The 11,775-nt window shown below is 35.5% G+C and overlaps 1 protein-coding gene across 1 annotated transcript; it reads right to left on the reverse strand.

The window, feature by feature from the left end:
* Nucleotides 1–1,286: 1,286 nt before the first annotated feature.
* On the reverse strand, nucleotides 1,287–11,008 carry LOC115441601 (trypsin-1). The gene is made up of 9 exons (XM_030166462.2): nucleotides 10,798–11,008; nucleotides 5,915–6,182; nucleotides 5,331–5,532; nucleotides 4,869–4,986; nucleotides 3,772–3,901; nucleotides 3,293–3,413; nucleotides 2,664–2,911; nucleotides 2,244–2,351; nucleotides 1,287–1,920 (listed from the first exon to the last, which is right to left on the reverse strand). The coding sequence occupies exons 2-9, from the start codon at nucleotides 6,108–6,110 to the stop codon at nucleotides 1,742–1,744; spliced, it is 1,302 nt and encodes a 433-aa protein (XP_030022322.2). The 5' UTR covers nucleotides 6,111–6,182; nucleotides 10,798–11,008; the 3' UTR covers nucleotides 1,287–1,741.
* Nucleotides 11,009–11,775: the final 767 nt, after the last annotated feature.

Below are 11,775 nucleotides of genomic sequence, written 5' to 3' on the forward strand. Positions count from 1 at the left end.
TTTCAACCTTTTACAGTTTAACATTCAGCTCATATCCTCTTACGTATCGTATTCACGCAAGACTGCGATATTCTGTTTATTTGTACAATATTAAACTCTATACAGTTATGATAGAGTTGAAAATCAAACATAGGTTCAGATGGTTATTAAAATACCAGTTTCTATACTCGCGTCGCGGGTAGTCCGTATCAGGTTGTTTTTACTAATACCGGCGTAGCCATTTTAGATTGTAAAATGATTAGGTATCTGATATTATGTATTTACTTATAATATAGATATAGTATTCCTTTACTTTTAGTTTTACAGGATCAAAAGTAATTCAGGTGTACTATGTTATAACACGTTTACAACGAGAAAAGCCAATAATAAACTCGTGGCACCAGGTTTATATTCCATTTTTTTATCGCTAGGAAATCACTATAAGATCCCGCGCCAGTTCGAGGAACCCAGGTGGGTATGTCGGGGATATCTGCCTGTAACGCATGTCCGCGTACCGACTTAAACTCCGCGGTCTTCGTTGACGTATTAGCGGCTTTGGGGTTACCATAAGGCGTTACCTCAGGTCACTGTCGGAACAGCCTTTACGGTATACCGTGTACACAGTCCATCAGTTCGTAGGACTCGCGTCCACAACAGCGACAAGGTCTGCAGACCAATCCATTCCATTTCTGGGTCCCTTTTGACGAACATACATTATACAAATGAATGTTTGTTGAATAACCCTGACGGATCCTATTAGTGACATTGCCAATGTCCTTCCATGCCTCTTCCAGAGGACTGGCCTCTGTGTTATCAATCCTTTAGTCAATGAGACCCAACTGGCGTTCAGAACAGCAGCTAGATTTATATCTCATACATTGTTTCTAGCTTTATCTCAAAAGTAAGTGCAACATTTTTATAGGCTGTAGAAGTTAGATGCGTTAAAATTTCGAACTCATTTTTGTTAAATGCGTCTAATACAAACAACGACTTAGAAAAAAATGGTGTCCCAAGCGTCGGTCCTGAGCCTATCATTCCCTTTATCCTAGAGAGTATATGATGATTTATTGATATTTGGTAACCATAATATCCACCTCAAAATATATTCTACTACTAGAAGGTTTAAATTTTACACTATCACCAACAAATTCCGTGATAAATATTTTCTGTCAACTGTTGCAAATATTGTAATTATTGATATTAGATGTTACTATCCTAACGTTAAAGGTCAACTTCAAGGCAACAGAAACAACGCACACATTTATATTTTTTATTTAAAAACAAATATAACAATAAATTAAAGGGAGATCAAATTGAAAAGCGATATGAGAGACATGACAAGCTAAGCAGTGTTTAAGTAAGCAATAAATTATTTTATACAACGATTTAAGAACATACGGGACCAAGAACACGTGAGTCCCGTATTGATAGTGTTTAATACTGTAATAACCTCGAGTCCTATCATGGGACGGAACAAATTCGGTGCATCGTGGTGAGCAAAATATCTAGAAATTTATCTGGGCGTTACTACACAGGTGCCAAATGAATGAAGAAAAGTGTGAGAGAGATAAAATGATTGTGAAGTACATGGACAACTCACCTACTAAAAAGAAATAGGAGTTGCTCACGAAGCTGCTTTAGCTCTTTTTAAAGTGATACTATTATGAGTTTATTGCTCAGTCCGCGTAAATACTGATAAATCCTAACTTTGTTAGGATTCTTAATAGAGTTGACTATGAACTTTGAGATTTGTGGAACTTCTTTAGAAATCTATGTAGTTGATGCTGGGAGAGATGACGCCGCGGATCCAGTTAGCGGTGACCTTCACGTTGTGGTAGATGCCGGGCTGGTGGTCCACGCCGCAACCGAATCCGGCAGATGTAATGCCCACAAGGTAGTACCTACCGTTGTCCAGGACAGTCAACGGTCCGCCAGAGTCACCTGAAAGTTTTAAATGTTATAATTACTGTTTGCTACATTTAAAAATATAATTTTATTTATAGCATTTGCTGACAAATCAGTAAACAAAAACAAATTAGAGGTATTTATTGATTTTAAAGATATTTTAGTGTTGTTTTTGTGATCATTGATCACCAGCCTTAACCGTAGGTGCCGAGCAGATACTTCCCACTTATTCGTGACATATATTACACCATAATTAAATGAACAGTTGCTGGTTACTGAAGTAACTGAAAATTTTAGTGTAGTGTTTCTCGTCATTTTGACAGCGTCTGCGCGTAGCCTAAATGTCAATGAAAATTTACCCAAGCAAGCATCCTGATGTCCATCTGAATGCCCAGCGCAGATCATCTCGGAGTGTATCTCGACGGATATCTGCTTGCTGTGATGCCAGTTGATGCATTGTTCTTTACCTGCAAACAAGCCTTAATGTATTTAGAATGTTTCTTGTAAGATAAAGACTGTGGTATTTATATAGGTAGAGCTGCATTTAAAGCTGAAAAATTCATTTAATATTATGTTTTCTGTTTGGAATTGGCTTAACTTTTAAAATCGTAGCTTGTAAATACTAGTAGGACCATATACCAAGGACATACTCTTAAGACTGAGCAATGTACGTTACTATGTAATCTGAATTCATCGCGATCAACGAAAAATAACTTATTCAATAACGATACAGTTGCTCCGTATGTAATTTTTATTGTTTAGGAAAAAAAAGGGCCTACTCAAAATCGGCACAGTAGCACTCCGCAACATATTGGTCCCGGTGTGACCGGTAGAGGCGTCAGTCTTCCCCCAGCCCGCTATCACACCAGACCTTCCGCGTAGGTCCATGTCATAGTCAGGTAGGCAGATTGGCAAGATGTGGCTCATGTATGTGATAGGCCGTGACAGCTTCAGGAGAGCGATGTCGTAGCGGTCCGGCTGCGTCATGCGGAATTGGAACAGCGGGTGGAGGATTTTTTGGACGACCCTGGAATTTAAAAAAAACTTATAAGATAGGATGTTATAGCATCATTTTTGGATAATTATCCACAGCGTCGGTGGCTTAGTTGTAATACGGGTCGAGTGTAGCGCTGGGGTCTCGGGTTCGATCCGAGTCGTGCAAGTGGTATTTTTGTGTCTCGTCATACCTTTTCGGAGATAATTCATAGGAAAGTATGATCTAAAGGATTGTACAATCATTAACAGTAATACTTCAAAGTAAGAAAATTCCCAAATCGACCGAACTTCATGACGATGTCGATTGATGTAATAATATATTATTTTAAATTAGTCAAAATATATTAGACAGCAATGAAACATTACAAGTGTATCAATAATGGCGTGAAAAACAAGAAATTTTATTATTTACCCAAGTTTTCTAGCAGTATGAGCTCCAGCGCTGGTGTCCAAGGCGCCTAACCATACGGCAATGTCCCGCGGCCGCGCTCGCGATACACAATGAGCCGCTGTCGCCACGAACCAACGGGACACTGGAATAACAATTATTTAATAGTAAATACCTAGTGTGGACCTAAGTATCTTAAAATTGTTTATAAATGTATCAAGAATTCTTCTCACTGCCTGAAAATATTTTTTTAGCTATCGTAGTCTGAGACAAACTCGTCTTTTTGGCGTGGAAGGAGGCCTCCCAGCCTGATCAGATTTGACAGTGGCTTGCATTTTACACGAATAGTATATTTATTAAATTAATTCAAAATTTATCTGTCTGTATGCAGCAGACATATCAACAGTTATTCGTAACTGAGTTACAAATAACCAATTATCTTTAACATTTATTTCATTCATTGATTCATTCACTATTTTTCGATATCTATAATTAAATATTACCAAGTACACCTCCACATTGGAACTCTGAAATCCGAACGTGAGCTTGCCAGGGAAACTCGGCGAACTTCGCTTCCCGACCTCCTATAATCCTCTTCTGTAAGATTTTTGTAGCCGGTAAACCGCAGTCCACCTGCAATTGAGGTAGCAGTTGTTTATTTATTTTTATTTATTTATTTATTACACACAAAACTGGTTATAATTGGGTACACATTGTATACAAAATTATTATTAAATATTAAGGAGATAACAACGGTGAAATGATCTAATTCTAACTATGAATGCTAACTTTAATGGGTTATACCATTGTTAAGTTAAAAATATGTTTATTTAGTGGAATAAAAAATGCAAACAGAAGTTAAAGTGTTAAAAAAATGTCATTAAACCTTATTCAGGGATATTAATATGTAACATCGACAATTCAATCAGACTTTAAAGTAGATAGGACGGCAACATCGCGTTAGTCTCATTTCTTCGTAGCGTAAGTAGTAATTAGTGAAATTGCCGTAAGTCTCCAAAATCCTTTTATCATATCAGCTAAGTCATTTTTCTTGTTCCCGATAGGTTTGCACACAATTACATTCGCTATAGCATCATTGTAGATTGACGGTAATATATTTCCGAATTTAGTACGTATTGATAACTGGGGACGTAGCTAAGATGAATTTTAAAATCGGTAACGCTAATAGAAAGTGGCAGAGACGATTAAGGCTACACACAACTCAGTATTAAAATCAGTGAGTGAACAATCAATCATATTATATTTTCCTATCCTTAGGGTTAGGAAAATAGAGTATGATATTATGAGATCAACTTCGTAGTATAAACTATCCTTTAAAAAAAATTATCAAAATTGCTCTATTCCGTAAGAAGTTATGCGTGGTCTTACATAACTAAAAATATATACATGACGAATTGAGAACGTCCTCTGTTTTTTTTGTTGGTTAAAATCAGGTAATGAGGGAAGGAGATATTCCAACGATAAGTCTATCGCTCGACAAGATACATTATTTTATTTTTTAAGGTTAAAGACACTAGAAAGCCATTGCTAGGGCCCTTGGAGTTCGTTAATATTAAGTCTAAAAGGTGTAACAACTCACCTGTGTGACGTCATCGTCTACTCGTCTTCGCAAGACGTTAGCAGGTACAATGCTTCTCTGTGGAACTTGCCTCAACTTCGGTGGAGAAACTTTGTACTTCCATTCTGATAACGGTATACTGATAACAGACATCGATATATTAATAACACATTAATAAGATGCAAGACAATTACTAGGATTGTTTACGGAACAACTTTTAATTCCTAAGCGAAGTTTTCATGTCATAACAATTCTCTGAAGTCGGCAGTATGGGAAACAATAAGTGAAGGATTATGACTGAAATAAAGTAGTAGCCATTTTGTAACTGCATTATAAATGAATAATGATCAATCTCCCTTGAAACCTAAGCACAAGAGTCCTTGATCAATTCTGCGTGGCGGCAGGAACCGACATCGCGGTGGTATCTACCCCCGACTCTCACATTTGAAAGACCCTCACGCTTAGTAAAATTTCAATATCCACCTATTATCAAGCTCGCTTCTGCTAGGAGAGCTAATCTCCGGCGGAATGCAGCACGAGAACAGCCAGCTTCCTCCGCAGCCCCTCACACGAGTGCCGCCGCGCAACCAGCAGGTCAAGGTAAGTGTGCAGGGCCTAACCTCGATGCCGATGTTACACGTTGTGGGGTAGCCTAGAATGGAAGCTAGCATTCGACTCGTTAAACCTGGAAACGGAAAAATCTATCGTTAATTCAATTATAATCAGTTTGACAATCGATTCCAATCGAAGGTAACCGTTACTTTCAGATTGACAACGAAAATGATCGAATCCCATTGAAGTTTCTTTGACATTTATTTACAAAATACTGATTTTTATTGGTATATTTTTCTAGTTAGTTTATAAACCACAGTTAGATATTAGGATCGTTTATTGAAATTGAATGTGTTGCATATCAAATTCTTTTCGATACTGAATTTAATAACATATTTAAATGAAGTAGTAAGAAATAAGAGGATGACTGAGAATAATTTAGGGCAACCTGATAGTGAATACCACTACATTTTATTGTGATCTCAGCAAATTAATTAAAATATCTTCACACTTACTCTCCACAGCATTCGCCTGTCCACTGACATTCAAAATCATTAACGGAATCAGGACCCTTGTACTGAGCCGCCATCTTGTTTTCCGCCATTTTAAATTTGATCCTATCGTTTCAGTGCGCGTGTACTTGCGACGCTTAAGTGCTGTACATGTCCATATCTTTTTGTCTATCTGTACGTCGTTTTTCACCGCTGACATGGCGCTATTGTGGATTTGTATAGTTCTGACATATCGTGTGTTGTGATGAGACGCTGAATTAAGATTTCATAACTGGAATGGCGAAAATATTTTGTCATTAATTTTTATCATGTGATCAATGACTGGGTAATAGAAAATATGAAACATGTTATTCAGATTAATCTATTATGATGCTAAGCATCTAATGTAGGTAACACAATATGGTCTGTTAAAGTTTTAGCAAAGTATACCGGTTATCCTTGGTGACTTCGCAGCCTAAACGAAGAAGACAATAATTATTATCGACCATGTCAATTATTTTTCATTTTGGTTTTATATTCATATGTAAAAATGTGCGGAGCTCGGTTCGGCGGGTCGGGTCGCGGCACACAAGTGCGCCGGCGCGTGCACTGCTTTCGCCCGCTTAATTACCGTGACAATCGTCCCGCGGCGCTAATTGGCGATTTAGGCCTTTCTCGTTATGGCCTTAACATTGTTCAAAAGTGTTAATTTATGAGCATTATCTTTAATATTGAATGTAAATGTTATATCTTGACAAAATGACGACCTGTGTGTGATTAGGGAAAACCCCGAATTTTTTTACATTTTTCTATTACGAAATAAATTAGAGGAGATGTCACTAGTGATCATAGTCTTATAATTAATAAAATTAAATAGTATCAACCCTGTATTATATACTTGCCCACTGCTGAGCACGGGCCTCCTCTACTACTGAGAGGGATTAGGCCTTAGTCTACCACGCTGGCCTAGTGCGGATTGGTAGACTTCACACACCTTCGAAATTCCTATAGAGAACTTCTCAGATGTGCAGGTTTCCTCACGATGTTTTCCTTCACCGTTAAAGCGAACAATAAATTCACAAAGAATACACACATGATTTTTAGATAAGTCAGAGGTGTGTGCTCTTGGGATTTGAACCTGCGGACATTCGTCACGGCAGTCCGTTCCACACCCAACTAGGCTATCGCCGCTTTTTGATCATAGTCTTACGAAGATCATTTACGTCCAATGATATGGAGCGATAAAGCGAATTGAATCGTTTTATTATATAAACAGAAAAAAAAATAATAAAAAAAAGCATGTGTTATGATTCCATACATTATTTTAACTGACTTATATAAAATATTACTCTAAATCGATTATGTTATTGTACGTAACAAAAATATACCGTAAAAACAAAATGTAAAGCTCATTAAAACAAAACACATATGAACCATATATTTAAGAAATGTAGAGTTGAATAGTACTCTAAATTGACCACTAAACTGTTTACTCTACGTATCGAAAACATACCACATACACAAAATATAAAGGCGATAATCGTGTCAATTATCACTGACGCCAACGGGAATCTGTTAAAATCAGCTGTTGGGTCATCGACATAAAAAATCCGGTTAAAAATGTATGGCATGAAATTGTTTTGAGTGCGCGTTTCGAGAAATCCAATGTTTTACCGTTACTCCATTTATTTTTATTGCAAATGTATCGGTATTTTTTTTATGAGTTAAATGCGAATAGCTTATCGAGAAAAGTACATAATATTTAAAAATATAAGACAATGACGAAAGAGGCAATGCATAATGATGTTACTATGATACGTTACAATATTTATTTATTTATTATTATCATTTGAACAATATCCTTACAGGTTCCTGAAACCTATATATGTTGTGATATATGAAAAAAATAATTATCATGTTTTATTGTGGCAACCCTAGTACTCGAACAACATAATTAATTTTGAATACATTTGCAAAATTAAAAAACTTTCCTATAGCGATTATCGTAATTATTCTTTGCTTATGGTCGGAAAACAAATTTAATAATTTATCTACATCTATTAAAGCTGGCTTTCATATTATATTTGATGAAATTACAGTTGCTTATAAACAAGCTTATAAATAAGGAATGAATAGTAGTTTTTAAGTAGATTTAATAAAAACGAATGGTGCCGTGACAGTTGTTTCTAATTCTAAACACGTCTAAACACACTAAATAAAGTTTTAATAAGTTGATGACGCATGGTGAGTCATGAGCTACAGATTAACAAATTATGACAAGTTTTGAGTGCATTAGTAGGAACACCAAAACAAATTATGTTACAACAATTTTACAAATAATTTATTATAATATTAATCAAAATTAACGTCATTTAAAATTGTAGACGAAAAGCATAATGGAAATCCAGTAAAAAATTAATAATATATAAGCCTTGACATACAATGGAAGGGCTAAATGTAAAAAAAGAGACGCAATAATATCGAGTGACGTCAATATAGATATTACGATGAGCGCGAAAGAAAGAGTTAGCGCACATTGTAATGTATATAATATAAATTGCTGCTCCATTTCTCAATTAATTAAATTACTGAATTTACAGGCTTCGTTTCTGTATTATTTATAAAATATCCTATTTTCGTATACGTAGTATGATGGTGTTGAAGTTCTGTTCAAACCATTACGTAGACTCGTCATTTTTTTTGAATTAGTTTAGTGGGTTGAAAGTTGAGAATATTACGGCCTAGCTGAATGTGATATAGAAACGAAAAAAATATATATTTACGATTTAGGATCGAAGACTTAGTCACGGTCATGTATAAAAAGTAAAGTAATTTTCGGCAGAACTTCTACATGTATATTTATAAACATAAGGTGATAAATATTTTTATATAATCCGGTCCATTAATTTCACATTGACAGTGAAAACTGGAATATTGAATGACCAAACGGAACATTTATTTTGAAACTGTAGAAAGTTAATGTGGCGTCATTCTTTTGTGACACCTTCTTTGTGGGATCTTTCCTTTGTGAGTTTAAGGCGTTGCGCAGACGCAGCCGAGGCACACTACATTGCTATGAAACTTAGTCACTTCAGCAATTGCTGCTATTTTAACAACTTTTGGTTTCGTGATACTATTAATAGTGTATTTTGGCTAGAAGTCGATACCGTCTACGCGACCCTTTATTCTTTCGGTTTTGGTGTATGCCTCATTTATATGTAAATATTTTTACAACTTTTCTTTTTGTGTGAAGGCTTCACTTCTGTTAATTAAGAAATCGTAAGCCGGCACAAATTAACTGCTTTCGTTGTGAGTATAACGAACTAAATATCAGGACGATGATCTTTATTATGATGCTATACTCACTATGCATGACGAACAGCGTTGTTTAATCTAGCAGTGGTATTTAAAATTACGCCATTAGCGTCTTTTTATTATTAAAACCTTTTTCTTCTTTCTGCCCCTACATTAGTTCAGTGGGGGTTCTGTAAAATACCGACCCTATGTCAATTCAGTATAGGGTCAGTGCAATACCATTATCGAGAATTCTGGAGGAACAATTTTAGATTATTCACGACTATTCCCGGTTAGGTGCTAATTCTCTGAGGTAGTCTAGGCATTGGGCTAGCGTGGCGGACTAAGGCCAAAACCCTTTTAGAATTACAGCAAACCCATGCTTAGCAGTGGACATTACGTAATACGGAGAGAGTATTATTATTAAGTATAACATTACTATCGGGAAACGGGCTTGTTATATGTCTACTGAGAAGGTTTAGACTTTAGTTCATCACACTCTCAAGGCATAGCATTATTAATAATGGCGAAAGTTTTCTTTTCGTGGGTTAGTTACAGAAACGGACCAATTAACCGTTACCAATGATGTGCGCATCATGACAAGATGATTTGAAATTGACACTTATGTACTTAAGGCTTCTTGTCCGTGTGATATTTCTATGATACGTGAGGTGTTTGGAACCAGATGATTGATGGCTTTAATTGTTAAGTTATTTGACACAAAGCATATAGCTACAACATGTCGCGTTTGACGCGTTTTTTACGCCTTAATAGGATGGTAGACATTGATATTAATTTGAATGTAGCTGTTGTATAATAAAATATAGTGACACGTGTGAAGACAGTTTATTTTTAATTGGAAATGAATAACTCTCACGATATTTGGGTGGATGCAAGTTTTTTAGATGCTAGAGTTTTGATACATCATTTTTTATCGCTAGCCTTTACCCCACTATAACGTGAAGTTGGGATTTTCTTTGGTAGGCATTTTTCTGGATCTTAATATTTTTGACTGGCCGTCTGCCCAACATCAATTCCTTATACAGGGATTCACTCCTTAGTTAATATGTTTTAAAGCCTGCAGAAAATTTTGCCCGAACTGGAAATCGAACTAGAGGCGTCCTAGACCAAAGTCCATATATGTTGTCGTTAGAATTCGTTGTCCCCAGAGTACATTACAATATTTATGGAGTATTATAAAAGAATATAATATTCTATAAATATTGTAATGTAACAAACATGGAGATGACTTTATGATAAAATAGATTAGACGATATTAGAGAAATGGCAATTAGAATTCTCTCAAAATTACAAAATATTTTACATATAAATGTTACCACAATTGTTGTTTACAGGTTACCTGTGTGGTATAAAGAAATTTACTGTATGAATCAAAGTGTTATGTTGAGTAAAGTGTTACTAAAACTCATAAAATTGAGATGATATCGAACAAAATTCTTTGTCAATAACAGTTATAAGGAAGTAAATGACATAACAACAACAAAAAAATAGCTCTTGATTTTTACCATGAAGAAATCTTTGAAACTGGGTCATTGTCAATAGTTTAAGCCAGATTAAAACCAAAACAGGCTCTTGAGGACTTAGGTACTCACCAAGAGAGCCTTTCACTTTCCTAAAACACTTTCACTGCACACCTAAAATAATACCTACTATTTCTTTATCTACAATAATTGTAACGGGTACAACCACTGAAATAAAATTATTATAAAAAACTTTGTACAAGGACTAACAGCTGTTCGAATTTCGAATCGATGTACGATTTTTGGATATTTTTAAAATTGCCGCTGCGGCAGTCAGTCTACGTCGGCGCTTCGTAGCGGACTGACGGTTTCTCAAAACGAGTACTTAATGCCAGTTTCACATTGGGCTCTATTACGGCTTTTGTTAAGCGCTAGGAAAGTATGTTGTGGAAAATTTAATAATAAGGTGACGGTGGGTGGTGATTGGTTTTTTAATTCTTGTGTTTAGGAACAAATGATCGACAATGTATGGATCGATTAGAAAACGCTTGTGTTGCTCTATTTAGGTTTTGTAGTCGTCACAGGTACATCAGTTTCACAGATAATGGAATGGGAAATATACTTATCTGAAAATGGTCGAAAATTTCTAAAAAAAAACTGGCGTAGCCTAGAGGTCATGCTCTCAAAACGATAGAGAGGGATATCAATGTAAACGTTATGGAGAGTACCTTCTCAATTAACTTACCTACTGTAATTAAACTGATGACAAAAGTATGATATCTAAATAGGATTTCGTTTCTCCAGATAAGTATTTTAAAGAAGCTTCGTTTATATGTTCATTTGTATATAAAGGTTCTTATACAGAAGTGTTTGCAACTTGTATTTAATAACTGTCTTTAAGTTTTAATTTTATTAGCAATGTGGTTTACCACATACAGCACTTCAGTATTTGTAAGCCTGGAGTCTATTTTTCAGATATGGTCATTCGTAACAGACTGACATGTTATTTAAAATTGACGATAGTGAACTCTTCCCCAGCATATGAAATTTGTTATGAGAATTTAAATATTTTTCAATCATTATGCACTTCAAAATATGCGTATTTTATTG

Source organism: Manduca sexta, chromosome 18 (assembly GCF_014839805.1).
Source record: "Manduca sexta isolate Smith_Timp_Sample1 chromosome 18, JHU_Msex_v1.0, whole genome shotgun sequence".
Taxonomy (NCBI): domain Eukaryota; kingdom Metazoa; phylum Arthropoda; class Insecta; order Lepidoptera; family Sphingidae; genus Manduca; species Manduca sexta.

Bases quoted from the DNA above. Each gene is read 5' to 3' on its own strand.
- LOC115441601 (XM_030166462.2), bottom strand. From the start codon at position 6,110: ATGTCAGCGGTGAAAAACGACGTACAGATAGACAAAAAGATATGGACA. The intron at 2,912-3,292 runs GTAAATAATAAA...TTTAAATTCCAG, and splicing joins CATACTGCTAGAAAACTTGG to GGTCGTCCAAAAAATCCTCC. The intron at 1,921-2,243 runs GTAAATTTTCAT...TAAAACTTTCAG, and splicing joins ACATCAGGATGCTTGCTTGG to GTGACTCTGGCGGACCGTTG.